The 17,878-nt window shown below is 40.6% G+C and overlaps 1 protein-coding gene across 2 annotated transcripts in view; it reads left to right on the plus strand.

The window, feature by feature from the left end:
* Positions 1-17,878, plus strand: part of ITGA9 (integrin subunit alpha 9) — a 245,759-nt gene that overhangs the window by 147,269 nt on the left and 80,612 nt on the right. For both annotated transcript variants that reach the window (XM_041122619.1, XM_030009961.2), the window contains one exon: positions 14,730-14,880. In XM_041122619.1, coding sequence (XP_040978553.1) covers positions 14,730-14,880 — 151 coding nt within the window. The remainder of the gene's footprint in view (positions 1-14,729; positions 14,881-17,878) is intronic.

Genomic DNA, 17,878 nt, shown 5'->3' on the forward strand with positions numbered 1-17,878 from the left:
AATCTACAAAAACATGCCATGGATTCTGATTTTAGAGAAGTGCTGGTCTTGAAGAACATGTTAATTTTTCCAGCCCCATGTGTTTTGTGCTAAAGAATCCTATCAGCATTTTTCCACATCATTCCTGTTTATGCTAAGTCTGTGTAGAAAGCAGGGGGTTTTTGTAGAAAGAGCAAAAAAGGTGACTCGTTTATTACTATCTGCAGTAAACAATTGACTTCATTGTTAGCAAGGTTATGGTAATGCCTTTGTCTAAATAATCATGTCCGACTAAATTTGGGGACTTATTATTGGAAAGAATGCAATTAATGACACAATGATACATTGGATTGAAATAAACAGGATGTTTTGGGGAAGGCAGCAGTAAGTGCTGTCTCTCAGATCCGCTGCAGCTCTTTGAAGATGTCACTGGACATGTGGATAGGGTGATCCAGTTAAGATCATCTACCTGGGCTTGCAAAAAACTTTTATTAAGATTTCTCAGCAAAGGTTCACAAAGAAAGTAAGTTGCCCAGATCTGAGAGGAATGGTGCCTAAGCTTTACTACCTAATTAAAAGCTAGTCAACAGAGAGAAGGAGTAAATAGTTTGTTTTCCTGGTGGAAAAATGTCTACAAGTGCTTGTGCTGGGGCCAGTGGTATTCAGCATATTCATAAATGATCAGGGAAATAATCTGCTAGAAATGAATAGTTCAAGGTGATAAAGTTTGCTAATCGTACTAAACTATTCAAAGCAATTAAAAGAACAAGCGAGGAGGTATGTTTTCATGAAGCATGTGATTACTCTGTGAATTTTACTGTTGGGGATGTTGTAAATGCTGAGAGTTTACGTGGTAGAGAAATGGCAAATAAGAATGCTGGAAGCTGCAGAAATATATCAGCAAAATAACACTCTGTGCTTGCCTTGTTCTTCCATAAGCCTCTTGCTTGTAGACATGGTTGGATACAGGGCTCTCTGCTAGATGGACCAACTTGGTCTGGCTCTTCTTACACAGTTTTCATGAATTTGTAACATGTTAGAGCCAAAAGCTGTGCAGAGAGCTATATATTGTAAGACATAGTTTTGTCCATCACTATATATAACATGCTTTCAAATGTGTGCCGGTTAGAGCATGTATGTGCATAGGAAGTTAGCTAAGATTACATTATCATCAAGAGAATTGCTTGCTGAGATCACTCTTATGAGCTCAGGAACTGTACAAGCTACTCTGATACAGATTTCACCTGGGATGCATTTGAATTACTAGAATTACCCAGTTAAAAGATTGCACCCAGCTTTAAAGACGCCAAACCCACATACCAAATGACTAATAGGAAAACCAGCCTGTGCTGGCAAGAGCTAACCAGGTCTGCTCTGATTTTTCTTTTTTGGGGATCCTCCTTCTCTTCTGAAAACTTACTCATGTGCCCTCAAATTGGGAGCACTGCACTTTGATAAATAACAAACAGACAGCCCGGGATGTTAACACTCAGTCTTGGTAATGACCTAATATATGGCCATATATCCAAAATGCTTGAACCAAGCAAATCTGCATGTGTAAGTTAGAAACTTCACTGCTGTTCTGATCAGATATGATTGGGTTTGCCTCGTTATTTGTTGTTGTCGAGGTGCTGCTGCGTGTGGAAACAGTGCTGCTGGGCAAGCTGAAACCCTCCACTGTAAAGTTGGAGAAGAGGGTAGGGTAGGACTGCTTGAAATTGGGCAATGATAAAAAAGCTTAAACCCTTCTAACTCTATCTGGAAGCTTTTGCAAAGATTTGGGAGGGTGGGGGTGAGATGTGGTGGTGATTCCTGTATTCTTTTTTTGAATTGAAAAACGGAAGTTTTTTTGAATACTTCCGTTATAGTGAAAGTCCTTGGAGACTTGGACTGAAGACCAGGGTAACAGGCAGGTAACATGCTGTATGGAGTGAAGAAGAGTTAGAATGCATTTATTCTGGAAAGAAAAAGGTTTGTTTTCAGTTAACAGATGAATCTCTTTAAGGCTCATCCACCTTCATTGGCATCAATTTGCATGTAAACCCATCCCAATTTCCTGAAGGGATTGTGGGACGAAGGAGCCAAACTCTTCCTCCTTGTGGCAGATGGCAAGAGGGGCAAGAGTCATGGACTGTGGCTTGGCAGGTTCAGACCAGAGATTTGGAAAAACCTTCTTGTGTAGGCAGTTCATGCTGCACAGGAATGAGGTGTGCAGAGACTGTGTGCTCTGCCATCCTGGGTTTCAGGACTTGGCTAGATAAGGTCCCCGCTGACCTCATCTGTTGCTGGCAATAGTTCTGTGTCAAGGAGGATGAGGATGGATTGTATGACCTCTAGAAGTCCCTTCCAACCAACTTTTCTGCAGTTTTCTGACTCATCTCGAGGTAAATCCTCTCTGTAACCTTAGCAAAATTGGCTCAACAAAAACCAGCCCTTCACCAACATGGAAACACCTGCCTAGGATGGTTATGAGTGTCTTGCAGTGCTGTGGCTGGAAACCTGCCTGTGGGACTCCTCGCCTCTCGCTGACACCAACCTCTGCCAGCAAGAACATGCAGCATCACAAGAGGGGACAGTAATATCGAAGGCTAGACCTGGCAAAGCAAACTGTGGGGATTTAACTTTCTATGGCAGACATTATGAGATAGCATGCAGAAACAGCTACAGTGGTGTGTGCTAGTATTACTACAAATGGTCTTTTTAGTGGTTGGCCTGGACTTGCTCGTAGGACTATGAGTGTTGTTAGCCTAAAACTACAGATTACAACTTAAGAGTAAGAAAAATGGAGCCATGGAGTGTGCTGGGGACTTGGTGAAGGCAGTGTTGGGAGAAACTGAAGGAGCAGAAGAGAGGCGTTTCATATTTCCAGTCATGACTGTTTTCAGATCGATTTTTCTTAAAGAATAAACATGTGAGGTTGTGGCAGCACAGAGCAGAGACTACTCATTGCCTCCCCTTCAAAGAGTCTCCAGGGTTAAATCTTGCAGCTGTCATAGGAGAACAGCAAAATCTGGCCCTATCCATGCAGTAATGCCCTGTGTTGGGGGAAGCGGTATTTCTAAAGGAAGACACTTAAAAGTATCTTAGTGTAAAGAGGGTATTTAGGTATTGCATGTGGGTAACTTTAATGACACAACCTGAAACCATAAGAGAAATAGGAATAGAATATTTTGCAATAAACTTTATTTTTATGGCCATAGCTTTGGGACAGCAATAGGAAACCAGTTTTCCTTTCCAGCAATCCAATACTGAAAAGCAAAATGCAATTAAAGTGTTCTGTTAGCTATTATTTTCAAATATTGTTTAATATTAAAAATATATTTATTACATATTCATACATTTCATGCTTGACTTCAATGCCTTGCTGTTTTCTCAGCACAGCAAATGTCTTTTCCATCAGGTTTCTGACCAAATAGCACATTTTTATTGAGCCTCTCGGTAGCTACTTGTTTAGAAGCTGAACTGCATCTGTTTCCTCAAGATGTGCTGGAGGAAACTCTGAAGTAGGTATTCTGTAGAAGATTAGACCTCCCTAGCCTTTAAAATCTGCTAATCCATTCCTCTGGTACTTTATATGGGAGAAAAGCACTCTGGTCTTTTAGGAAGAACCTGAAAGTACTGAGGGAGAAGGGTTGACAGGAACACACGTGTCTGACATACAAAGGTAGTTTCAGGTCCTGAGCTGATGCTTATCCGTCTGATTGGCACTCTGCAAAGGCAACGGTAGTTATCAAGCCCTGTTTATGCTGTAATGGGAACCAAGTGAAAACCATGGAGAAGACATTTGAGTAACAGTGAGGGTGTTTGAAAAAGCAAACTTTCTTCCAGCTATAATAAACCAGCTAAAAAGACCAAAGCAGAATGGGTGGTGGCTTCGCTGCGAGATGCAGCCACGAAGGAAATCCTGTATGGCTGTGTAAATATACTGACAGCCTGTGTGTCGCAATGGATAGAGCAGCTTCACTGAAAACAAACAATACAAGAAGAAAGATGATGTTGCGGCGTGTCATGTAGCTGCTGTGTTCCAGCACAAGCTGTGTGCATGGTATGTAAATCAGGTTGTAAGCACAGGACTATGAGCCCCCTTGGATAGAAAATGCTGTAATAAATACTGCTGTAATAAACATTATAGCAACAGAAAATGCTGTAATAAATATTTCTATTCCTGAGAAGGTTCCAGGAGGAAGTCTGTCTTCCATATATTTATGTGACGTGAGGTTACCCTTCATCTGTCATTAGAAACAGAATTACTCACCCATTGGAGTGCTTCTGAGTGTATGTTTGGCTATTTGGAATAAGCAGCTTGCTTTTATGTGTTGGTTTAGAGCATCCTTAATGGCCACCATTCGTTAGACTCAAATTTATGTTCTTCCCCCACAGACTGGCTGGGGTTCCCATACTGCTGCAAATTGTTTATTTTGGAAATGTGAAGTTGGAAACAAAAGTCATAGAAAGTCAAAGGGCTGACAGGTGCATTTTGCAGAAATTTTCAAGGTTTTTCAAATTGTGGGGTTGAGTTGGAGTCAATGCTTTCAAAAGTTCTCTTGTAAAGTGGATTTTTGAGAAATGCCCCTTTCTAGTTGAAAGGTCAAGTTTGTGACGTGGGCCGTTTCTGCTTCTGTTGGTCCCTCTGGAGTTAGCCAGGGAATGGACAAAACCCTAGTCTGTCAAAAATTTCATTGAGTTTGAAATGTTTCATTTTAATGAAAAGGTTATGAGGAAAAAGTGTTTTCCAGTATCTTCTGGTCAGCTCCACAGAAGGCTATTTTTTTTCCAAATATATTCCTTCTGCGACTTACTAAAGGATTAACATGTTTTCTGCCAACACTCCTTTTTTTTCTGTGATCTCTTTTGTCTTATGCGTGGCTCTGTATTTGATAGGTAGGTGAATGATTTGATGTGATGTTTTGGGATGTAATCTCAAAGTACCTAAGGCAGTCCTCACTGAAAAGACAAGGGAGAGTGTGCACCACCACCCTGTGCGCCCCCCTCCCCCCCCCCCCCCCCCCAGCCCTTGAGCTTACAACTCTGAAGTTTATAAGCATATTATTTGTATTAGTGAAGAGTGAATAATTTCACATAGGTGACTAGCTGTGCAACTGCAAAACTGGTGGTTTTGCAAATGCTGTGTATAGACTGAAGAATGAATATGCTCATGGACCTATTAAAATCAGTGGAAGGACTCCCTCTGGTTCACTGGGCACATCATCAGATGTTAGGCACCTGGATTTGAAAAATGAACCTCAGCAGTTTCATATTGGCTTGTCAAATTGTTACAGAACCTGAACTGAAGGAATCCAGAAATCATCGATAAAAACATGTGTTATGACAGCTTTGTCCGATTTGCTTTTCACCAGCACAAGATGTAACGGCACAGAACATAGGTTAGTGCAGTAACAGTGCAGAAAGTCAGTATCTTCTGAAGGAAAGAGCAATAACATAAAATTTTGATCAGAAAGTTCAAAACTTTTTGAGCGTATCTCATTAATATATAGTGGTTTATAAAAAAATTAATAAAGGTTTTCACTGATCATAGGCTTTTGCAAACCCATGGAGAAGAGCTGCAAGCCTGTGTTTTAATGTGGGAAGCAAAGTTGTTTCATAAATTTGACCAGGCTCACGCCTCAGCACTTATCTTCCTTTGATCACACAACCGGGATTTGTTTCCAGAGAGGCCTCACGTATCATGGCATGCCCATTGCGGTTTTATGCCCCTGAAGTGCATCTTAACAAAACAGTCATGATGAGGAAAAACAATATCCTTTCATTTGGAGCTTAATTACATGCTCTGATAATATCTGTTTTTCCCTTCCTCTTCATTCATAGCAGATGAGAATTTGTTTTCACTTATTTTATCTTTCACTGAACAAACACTTTTTTCAAAAATATTTTTGACTTTCTGTTTACCCTAGACAGGCTACCCTAAATAGCCGAGCTGCTCAGATGGAGCTAATTTTCTGCTTTACAAAAAACAACCAAAGAAAAATGAGCAAATGGTATGGTTTAGCATTTCTAGTGGTCTTGAGCTTTCAGTCAAGACCTTGTGTCTATAAAGCTGTGTGTACCAACATGGATATTCCCGGCTCCCAAGACACAAATACAGAGCCATGACTGACCCGACTGCAGTCATGTACTGCCTGCTGGTTACTTGGTCATACCCTGGTGCTGTCCTAACTCATGATCTTTTAAAGTACCAGAAGAGTTATTTCCAGGAGGAAAGGAACGACAAAACATTGGGAAAATGGATATGAAAAGATTGCTTTTTTTTTTTCTCAAAAAGTCATACCAAGTTTCACACTGTGATTTAAGTGATTTCATAAATTATAGTGTAGTTTAATGTTATTTCAAAGTCATTTGCTGCACTGTAAAAAATGCTTATACCATTTCATGTATATTAGTACATTTGTAATTCTGTTTGGAATTTATTCTTTTCTGTGAATCCAGGAAGCAGAATTCTGATTTCTAATTTATATTTACTTTTATTTATCTTTTACCTACAGACAGTTGTTAGTGTATTGAATGCTGCGTTTGTGAGGCCCATGGAAAACTTTGTTGTAGCTCATCCAGGATCGGATTTGCAGTTTCCTGAAAGGGCTGCCCAGCAGAGCCCGCAATTAATCAGGATGTAGTACAAGTTGCAGAGGGAGCATCATCTCAGGAACAAGTGAATGTTTTCCCTTGTTGAGGCTGAATGAGGATAAAGGAATGGTTTCTTGGTTTCCATCTGGTTAGTTGCGCTCAGAGCTTCATAAATCTCTCCCAAAATAAATAAGTCCAGTTTGATAGCAGTGGGCAGTCGTGTTTCTTTTGAACTTATGGTGATTGAACACATATGGATGGTAATAAAGCCATCAAGTGATGAGTGGTAACAAACCTCTGTAGTCCACATCTCATGCAAGTATACAGATTCCCAATCTCTATTTTCTGGTAACGGGCCACTGATGATCAGTCAGGGGTACTGTACAAACCAGTCTTGTCATTTCTTAAATACTGGTTTTGTTTTGTAAGAATTGCTTGACTCTATCTACTGGAGTAGGATTTTGCTGTTTGTTTTTTAAACTAGACCCTAAAGAGATGTTCCTTCATATAATTTGAATCCATTGCTGAACTGATGTCTAACCTGACCCTCCTTGTAAACATCTCAACATCAGTATTTTATGGACCTAAGATAGTTCAAGTCACCATATTGCTTCTTGCTCTAGCAACCAAAATATAAAGGTAACAAAACAAAAGCTTAACCTCAGCAGCATTGTCATACATTAGCTGTCTCCAGAGGTGGAAGTTCTTGATATTGTACAGACCACAATGAGATGCAGATGCACCATTGTTTTGTATTTGCAGAATATATCTTGGTTGATGCATACATGCATGTGTGTGTATATATATACAGATACATATATACATACTCTTTTGTGATGCAGCTACATGAACTTTTTCTGTTGTATGTCCTGCAGTTACAAAATCTGGTAAGGCTGAGGTTTCTTCACGGGTCACCAGGTAAATCGTCTTGCTGGTTTTGCATGAACTATAGAGGAAATGTGCTGATATGGGTATATGTTGATTATCACGTTTGACATTTAGACATAGCTTACTCCCGATGTATAACACCTGTTACTGCAAAAGAAATTTCCTAAAGTAACAAACCTGTACTGTTTCTAATGTTTCATCTCTGATTAACTGTCTTTTTATTGACCTCTGAATGTGATTGCTGGATAGGGCACTGGTCTTTTTCTCCCTCATTGATGCTCTGCAGACTGTGCTTTTTAAATGATATCTTGCACCCCCGCATCCCAGAAGCAGGACAAGCAATTGAAGCTATCTAATAATAGGAGATCTATTTCTGAAGGCATAATTTCTATGGTAAATACATGATTTGCATGATGACTTTGTTAATGATCTAATGCCTAGAAACAGTATGTTAGAAAGTGCTACTGATTCATCCTCAATTTTCAGGGTCAGATCTATGGTCAACGATCACCTATTTTAACAGAATTCTTCAAGTATTTTAGCGAACAGGGAAAACATAGAGGGGTTTTTTTTCTTTCGCATCAGGCTGATGCATGCAACTTTCATCTACGTGCCTGGTACCATTTATCTTTTGCATTTCCTTCTGCCACTAGTAACTAGTTTTTGTTTGTGTTCCAACCTTAGGATGCTGTCTTACACACATGTGCAGGGATAACTTAGTCCTGGGGCCACAGTACCATTGATTTCAAGGACACTGCTTGTGGTTATAAAAGATTTTGGTTTGTATGCGTGTCTGCAAGGGTGAAAGATTAGATTAAAGCTTCTGTACATGTTGTGCCTCATCTTGCTTTCACGTGGAAGTTCCATAAACCAGGGCAGCTCCATTCAAATCAAAAGCTGCTCCCTGGAGTAAACACTGTGTGAAAACAGAGGTGGCTCTTTCCCCATTGATTCTCCTGTTTATAAAGGGTTGTGAACATCTAGGTACAATTGAAATTACTGATAAAAGGCACCAGATTTCTGTAGGGTGATAAGATAAGGGGTATTTTTATGTGGATGTTGTGCCCTGCTCTGTCCATTTTACTTAAAAGTTTGAAAACATAGGTGGCTAGGAGTTATATCTATTGTGTATTTATGGGGGATTATGTGGAGAAACTGCATTTGGGGAAAAGAGGACAATTTCCAGAGAAGCTTTGAATATATGGTAACTAGCTGTAACTAGAAATCACTCTGTTGTTTCAATACCATAATAAAGAGCACAAACGACTTCCTAGAGTGGTTTTTTTCCCCCATTGTTTAGTACTCAAATGCATTCATTTTTAAAATGAAAGTGTAGGAAAGATGGAAAAGGTAACACTCTGTGCCATGTTCCTGAATCGCAATATATATATGGGAACTGAAGTGCCAGAGATGACAGCTCTGCTCCAGAATGGTACCGGCACGAGCAGTTCCAGCTCCTTGGCCCTGGGCTCACTGCAGTAAGTGCGTTTTTCGTACAGGGCGTTTGGTCCCTTCCTATGAGGAAACATTGGCACATTGTTACTCAGTCTTCATAGGGAGCAATATTGGTATGATATTACTCCCAAACTGTGCTTTGCTGACACAGAACCTTGGTTGACCACTCCTCGAGTTCTCTATTATGTTTTTCCCATCACTTCATGTTATCTGCTACTCAGAGCACACTGGAAAGTTTCCACTTGAGAAACAGAAGTAGAAAACATCATTAATGAAATGTCTGATGGACTCACAGCTAGTTTACCATAGCTGCCTTAGTGCATCTCAGATAGGCTGTGGTCATCAGCTGCATGAGGTCTCGTAGTGCCTTTGCTAGCATAGTCTTCAGTGCGAGAGGGGGAAGGCAGCAGCTCAGCTAATGCAGAATAAGCCGTGATATGTTGAGCGTTTGGCTGAGTCCTTAGTCTAGATTGGCTGTGAACTTTGCAGAGAGAATTGACCTTGAACACACAGGCGATGGCAAGACGGTGTAACCAAGCAGTGTAAAATCCAATGGCTTTGCTCCCTATGGGTTTGTTTAAAATTTTTACTTGGCTTGGATTTGTTTATGGGGCTGCTACTTCTCAGTTTTGCACTGAGACGTCAAATGAATTCCCAGATCAGCTGAGGGTTTCAGCTTTTCATTTGCCCTTGAGGTTTAAGTATTTGCAAAACTCCTTCCAAAGTTCAACTGACCCTGGAGCCTGTGATAAAAATCCAACAGGAGAAGGGTTTTCAGCGTTGATGTAAAGAGTCTGTGGAGACAAAATTCATATTCAAATATCATAGTAACTGCGAAGATCAACTGCAACACTGGTTGGTGAAGGTAGAGATCTGTTTGGATCTGTCACAGGACCAGTGTTGTTGAGTCACTTATACCTTTTACTGATTTAAAAGCAAAAGGTGGGACTCTAATTTCATCTGAGGGAGATGGAGGACAGATTAGACTTCAGTTGTTTGAAGCATTTTTGCCCACTTGCAGTCTAACTGACCCCAGCTGTAATTTCCACTGTCCATCGAGCAATAGTGGTGATTTATCCAGGTAGATGCTGATTTGCTGTAAGGAAAGAAAGGCTCCTAATATAAAAGGGAAAGTTGCTGACCCAGACTAACAGGGTAAGTGCGATCCTGTTACATTCCTTGCCCTATGTATGATCTGCACAGGCTGAGAGGAAGTGCTAAATGCTTTTTCAATTTTTTAAAAAATTCTCTCTAGCACAGGAAATAGAGAAATATGTCGCTGCATACCTTTTGGAATGCAAATTATGTCTCCCCTGACCCACGTTAATAAAAACACCAGCATCTTGGGGGGTGGGGAAATGAAAACAGCAGATCTTTTCAGTTTGCCTTTCCCAGCTGGTCTTTCTTCCCTCGCTGACCATAGTGCAATGATGTGCCACAAGCATTAACAAAGAACATTAAAACATGCAAAAAACGTTATACTTGTTTCATCCTGAAATTTAGTTTACTTTTCTTAATCACTTAAGAGGAAAACATTAAATATTTCTATTTACATTTGATGTGTAGTACCATGACCAGTGAATTCAAAACTGTGGCAGAAATTTGGAGCCTGATTTTCAGAATTGCTTGTTACCTGCAAGTCCGGGTCATGTGAATGAAAGCTGCAGGTATTTAGTACTTCCAAATGTCAAACTTCTTTCCCTTTCCATGCAAACATTGACAGCTTGTGACATCCTTCATGTGCCTGTACGTATGTGTGTACAAATGTGGTTGCCTATATAAAATGTATATATATGTCAACAGTCTACCTGGAACTTGTACTCAGTTCGTTGTTTCTGTGTAGTGCCTGAGGTAATGAGATGGTGGTGTTTGGTCCAATTAAGTAATTATATCTTGATATTTTTTCCCCTTCTTTTCTTTCTTTTTTTTTTTCCTTTTTTGAGTCTGTTTTTATTTTTAGCCTCTCTTCCTTGATGTAAGCAAAGTTACAAGGACTGTGGTGAGGATTTGGCAGCTTTATAGTTCTCATCCAACAAAACATAAACTGAAAGCCATTGCTTGATCACATTTCTTAAATTGTTTGACAACCATGTCAAGATGAAGGGGTGGCTTTAGTTTGTTTTCTTGCTGCTGGCAGGTGACAACAGTTCTTTAGTTGACATATTTTGACTTGGCAGCTAGGCCACTTCATGTGTGGCAGGCGCTGGAGGAGGATGGCACCGCGTTGGCAGCAGAGCTGCTCCAGCACCACAGCAGGCTGTCCACACTCCATGACGTTACTCTCTCAAGCAAGCAAACAGGGCCTGGGAGCTCCCCTGTGAACAGGGGAGATTCCTAATCCTCTTCTCACTGCAAGTGAACCTGATTCATTCCAGATGTACACGATTTAATGACTCAGAAAGCTGCTCTCTTAAAATGGGACTTACAGCACAATCTCATATAGCCTTTCAGAGGAAGAACAGAATTCCTCTGCCAGCCTAAAATCAGTGAGGTTTTTCAGAGTTTATTAGCGTGTGAACTTTGTGTAGGAGCAACTACAGTGTGCTTTTAGAAAGCGGGTTTTCTTTCTCTGCTGAAGAAAATGTTATAAACATCATTATGGTATGATGCACTTTTAACAGAGGAGTGATAGCTTTAGAAAGGAGTAACACAACCCAATGGTGTTTATTTTGACATTATTTTTTGTGGGTTTAGTTTTAAATAGGATTTCATTCTGAGTATTTTTTATTGTTCAGTAGGAAGGAGAGTATTCTCGATTGTCTTGACTTTGTGTTACATCTAAAAGTGCTGCTACTACCAATTCAGAGAGGATTGTGTAGTGTGCATTGCATTTAGTATCAACGCTGCATAAGATAAATGTCTTGTAATGTTCCTTTGCTTACTGAAGAGATACCTCCAGATTTTGCTAATGGGTTTGATAGATGCTGATTAAGTTTTGAAGTGATTGCAAGAAGTGACATTATAAAGTTAATGAGAAATAATTCACAGTAATGCATGGTTGTTTTATTAATTTGTTTCCAGATATGTACTTTTGATCATTAGAAAATCCCAGAAGATTGTTTCGCATTTTCATAATTTGCCTGCTTTTCAACAGTAAGCATTGAAGTTGGGGCCAAAAGGTTAAATGCTTCCAAGTACACTCATATAGTTGTGCCATTAATTTGGTATATAAGGAGGAACAGCTCAAATGATTTGGACCTCTCTAGTTTTGCAGTTGATCCTGTGCTGCATACACTTTTGCAAATGTTTATTTGCACTGACAGTTGACTGTGAGAGTAAACTACAACGTTTAGAAAGCAAAGTGTCCAATTATCAGTAGGATTGGTTGGTGTCTGCAGTTGATGGTAAGAGTGAGAAAGCAGGCTCATTTCCTGGAGACTTATATCTGCCTCATAAGAAGCTGTCATTGAACTGTAAGCTGTAATTTTGGGCTTAATAAATGAAGATCATCGTAAATGAAGTAAGTACAGGAAACAAATATGCTATAAATATGGTCTGCATTACATGGAAGAGTTACACTCACAGTCCACAGCCATCAGCTTTAAAGCCTGAGTCTAGACCATTTTCCTCCTAACTTCTCACTCACCAGATCCCCTGGCTGCTTCGGTACGTACCTTGAGAAACCCAGGTCTAGAAACTTCTTGGCAAACGCAGGGAGACGGAGCCCAGCAAGCTCTGCCTTTGGAGGTCTGGTATGGCTGTGGTTGGCAGAAGATGCTGAAGGGTTAATAAGCACCGTGCTCTCAGAAACCTCACTTTTATGCAGGTGCTCTGGCTGCGGTACCATGAGCAAGGCTGGCAGAGGAGGGCTGGCAGCAATGGAGGGACAGGCTGCCTTTAAACACAGCTCACATCCTGCACCCCAGCCATTTTCAGAGAGTTGTTGATATGTAGAGGAGCAGTGTGTGCCAACGTCTATGTCCCTTGCACAGCCATTTCTTCCTGGAAATTGGGTAAATGAAAGGCGGCTTGGTTGGCCACGGATTTCTCCGTGCCATTGCATGCTGCTGTGTGCACATGCGTTGTGCAGCCGCGTCTGGCAGGGTGGGTGGCGCAACAGTACGTGTCCTCAGAGGTGGTTCCTTCTTACTTTTGGGCTGGTGTTGTGGTTTAAGGCCAACCAGCAACTAGGCACCATGCAGCCGCTCGCTCACCCTGCCCCCCTCAGTGGGATGGGGAGGAGAATTGGGGAAAAAAAAAGTAAAACTCATGGGTTGAGATAAGAATGATTTAATAACTAAAGTAAACTAAAATGTAATACTAAAAATAATAATAATAAAATATAATGATAATGATAGTAATGAAAAAGAATGTAATAAAAAACCAAAAACACCCCCCCCCCCCCCCCCAAGCCTGAAAACAAGGAAAGACAAGTGATGCACAGTGCAATTGCTCACCACCCGCTGACCAATGCCCAAGCAGCAATCCATCCCTCCTGGCCAACTTCCCCCGTTTATATACTGAGCATGGTGTTCTATGTTATGGGATATCCCTTTGGCTAGTTTGGGTCAGCTGTTTTGGCTATGCTTCCTCCCAGCTTCTTGTGCATCTGCTTGCTGGCAGAGCATGGGAAACTGAAAAATCCTTAACAGGATAAGCTCTACTTAGCAACAACTAAAACATCGGTGTGTTATCAACATTATTCTCACACTAAATCCAAAACACACTGCACCAGCTACTAAGAAGAAAATTAACTCTATCCCAGCCAAAACCTGGAGAGCTGGCTGTCCCTAGAGGAAATAATTGAGAGAATCTACCTGCTGTGTGGCTGGAGGTCTCAGCCCTTTTCTGACCAACTACTTAGTGTTTTCTCTGTGTCACTGTCTCTGTTTCACTGGCATGTACGAATGGTCTTAGATTCCATTATGATAACTGTAGCAAATTTGATATTTTGGCTATATTTGCTTATTTTTACATTTATACCTGGTATATTTCATATTACCTTTTATTGTAGTTTTAGTTCCTAGATCTGCAGATCTGTGTGCTGGTATTGTATTTTCTTGTGATTTATCTTTAGCCTTTATTCCTGCTTGTTAGCTCATCTTCTGGACAGTCTAGTATGCTTAAAAATCAAATAATAAATGTGTGTGTATGAATATTTATATTTGCCTCTGTGTGTGCATGTCTGTGTTTGTTCATAGTCTGTGATGCCATATTACAATAGTGTATTGATTCATGATATATAGTTGTTATTTTAATTCAACCATTCCCTTGGTATTCCACTTAGAGAAGATGACTCCATCATATTAGGTCCAGCATAAACACCTGAAGAAAGATTAGTCACATTCAGTGAACATTTGTTGTAATTTTCATACATTTTTCCACTTACCCCACTTTCTGGATTTTATTTGAGCCTCTTTTCCATTTTTTGTATCCATAGCATAGCTCTAAAAAGATTTTTCAGAAAGTTACTAGAATGTTAAAATAACTTTGAATTATTGAGAGACAAACTGAAATAGCTTGTGTATTTGAACGCGGGCTTAATATCTTGCACTTGGTGCATTTCTCCTGTCCAATTACTTTACAGTCTTCAACTATTTTATTCTCACTAAAACCACACTGACGATAAGTCACATGAAATAGTTCCACACAAGGATCATGGGGTTTCCTTACAGTCACAAAACCCAGTGTCAGAACCAGGACTGGGGAGCTGCTCATTCCCAGTATGCCCCTCCCGCACCATCCATTGGCTGTACAGCACATTCCTGAATTACCGACTGCCGAGCTTTTAAGCAGTTGAGTTGTGACACTTGCGTAGCAGACAGAAAGAAGGACCAGAGTATGAAACTTGGCCAGAGTTAAACCGGTGTAACTGTTTCTGCCTACAGTGTTGATGACAGAACTGCCTACCTGGCCCTGGGAGCGGTGAGGAACATCTCACTTAACATTTCCATCTCTAACATTGGGGATGACGCCTACGACACCAATGTTTTCTTCAATTTTTCTGGGGAGCTCTTCTTCATCAAAATGTGGCAAAAGGTAAGAAAGGCCAATCTTGCTGTGAGCAAGTCTCTTAACTTTAAGCCAACTTAATTGCAAGATGTAGCGACAGGGGGTGGCCTGGTCCACACTGCTAAGACATTTGGAAGTTATTTCTGGTTATGCTGGGCTTGAATTTCTTCCAGGCTCTGTACTGAGTTTTTTTCTTTTGTGGCTTTGATCTGTGTAAATTGCACCCCTTGTGTTTCTGTAGAAGACACAGCACTGTTATTTGGGGTGCACTAATGAAAAAGACTGTTTGGTTGAGGTATTAAGAGGTAGAGGGCTACTGGTTTGGAAACCAGTAGTGTACCAAATGGTGCTGAAATACAAAGGATGCCTCTAGTTTGAGCTCCTCATTGAAACCAAGATACAAGGCTGTTCTTTGCTCGTGTCCTGGTGCAAGTTTGGGTTGTAGCCAAGGCACATCACTAAATCCAAGAGCTCAAAAGTGCTTTTAATTTCTTCCGCATGGAGTTAGGTGAATATTTTGAGGTTTAGTCTCTTTACATTTAGATTGAAATACTTGGATGTTTTCATTACTATGAGTTCATTTAGAGATAAAGGTGTTGAAATACAAACACTGAATTGAGCTTTCTGCAAACCGATGGCTGCAAAAGCTGTCTGCTTGTGAGTAATGTGAAAATAATTGTGCAAAATAGGAGCTGTACAATCGTAACAACATTCTGTCTGTTTCTTCCTGCTTTTCACAGTTGTTTGTCTCTCTGCTGGAGCTTTGCTTTGCTTTGTAAGCTGTAAGAGTAGTATTAAAAACAGTAGTACAACTGTTGCAAAGCATGTGATTAACTCGGTCCATTGAACCAATGACATTTTGCCATTATTTGCTATGATTTATGGTAAGATTTTGGTTAATATAGACCTCTTAAATTAACTCATTACATAATAAAACAAAATATGATAATTTCTTATACGTTAATTCTCTTAGTGTTCAGTTTTGACTATTATGTTTAATACAGTTGCAAGCCTCGGAAAGTTGCCTTTGTATTATAAACTTCATTTTCAGAGATTATGTGCTGCAAGTGTGCAGTTTATCAAGAGGAAAAAAGCGGGGGATAAAATAGAAATGCCCTATGCCAATACGCAACTTCGCCCTAATGGAAGTTTTATGTGAAGACTTTCAGGGTCTGGCCCAGCTCCCGTTGAAGTCAGTGAGAGGGTTTCCATTCCTTTGCACTGGAAAAGAAACAAAGCTTGATGCATGCTCTTTTAAAAGGTTGTTGTGGTGTGTTTTTTTTTCTTCTGTGCTTACATGTTGAGTATTTTACACACATGGATTAACTGGAACACCAGTTGCCTTCGTTGTTCTTCTTGGCCAACACTGTGAGGGAACAAGCTGAAGATGATGTGCTGTTTCCCTTGGTATTTCACCTTGAGCCTGGGTCTATAGCAGACTTGAAACATCTGTGCTGAATGCTGCCTAGAAGAAGCAGTTTCTGGAAGCAGATGACATTGTTGTAGGGTTATCTCACTACTCAGTGTGTCTTCTGCTAATAGAAGCTAGCATTTCTTTAAAAAAAAAAAAACAGAAAAAACCCACACACATCAAAGAAGCATAGGCTTCTTTCTTCCTCAGGTCTTGCAAACAGGATCAGGTTATAGTCTGCTATTATTCCTGCTGTTCCACTGTTCTTGTGATTGGTTTGATAGGGTTTGGGTTTTTTCCTGATAATTAGCTTAGTAACAGTTTTGAAAAAACAATTCACAGGGTTGTGTTGGGCTATTTTACTTCCTCTCAGTCAGCTTTTGCTTTAGGACAAACTAATATATTGTTGGCCTCACCATTTGTCCAGTTGGGAAACTGGATTACGACCTCATAGGCTCAATTACAGTGTTGCATTTTCCCTAAGCTCTTTGAACAATGATTTTCTTGTAAAATATCACAGCCTCCATGTTTCATAACCTACTCCAATCCCTTGACATCTATGCATAATATGTACTATGCATGTACTTTAAATAGATTTTGTTCCTGGTTGAACGTTGCCCAGGCAAAAATCCAGAATGTAAAGCCAGAATAAAAATGACGGCTCCTAAGATTTCCCTTAGTGGAGGAATTTTGGAATCAAAAGAGCTTCTTGCTGTGGGAAACTTTCAGCAGCAAATGCCTTTTAATGAATAACGCTAAAGTGGAAGAGAATGGTCTCTTCTTGGGGTTGCCTGACCCTTTTGCTGCAAGGTGACTCTGAGAATGATGATCGCGTGGTGGGCTTTCATAACCCGTCTCTGGAGTCCTTTCAAGATGCTGTGAGTACCCTGTATTTTTTCCCTGTGTCCCCACTAGGGACATTTCTAGGAGATTCAGTGCAGTTTTGTTTCTTTCTATGGATTGGTTACAATGAGACCTGAGAGTGCAAAAGTTTAGTGCTGTTTTTTTTCAACAGAGTTATTGAGACAAAATGCCACATCTTGTGTTTGAAAACAAATGGGGTAGCCTAGCTCAGGGATGATGACGGTAGCGCCCCCTGAAGGGTCTGAGTGCAGCTAGCCCCTCTTTCCTTTTTGGAGACTGAGACTTCATGAGACGTGGTGGATAGAGACGCTATCTAGAGGACAATCAGCCATAGGAATAATCTCCCCAGGGAAGTGGTGGATTCCCCAACACTGGACACTTTTAAGATTCAGCTAGACAGGGTGCTAGGCCATCTTGTCTAGACCATGCTTTTGCCAAAAAAGCTTGAACCAGATGATCCTTGAGGTCCCTTCCAACCTGGTATTCTATGATTCTGTGATACCTGGCAAGGCTCTGCAGCATCTTTGCGAGGTGAAAAAGCATTCGCCAACTGATATTTAGGAGACTCCACCTATTCCACTGTCTGATTTTCCTGTTGTGCCGCTGCCAGTCCTTCCCGTCTCCATGGACAAAGCCCAGCATTTTCTTTCCATAGCTCTGACAGACAGTCCTTCTCTTGAGAGGCACAATATGTGGCATGGGCTGACTTCTCATTCCTGCCTGTGCTCCCTGTAGTGCTTTTAACTCTCT

The sequence above is a fragment of the Aquila chrysaetos genome, chromosome 3, assembly GCF_900496995.4.
Source record: "Aquila chrysaetos chrysaetos chromosome 3, bAquChr1.4, whole genome shotgun sequence".
NCBI lineage: Eukaryota > Metazoa > Chordata > Aves > Accipitriformes > Accipitridae > Aquila > Aquila chrysaetos.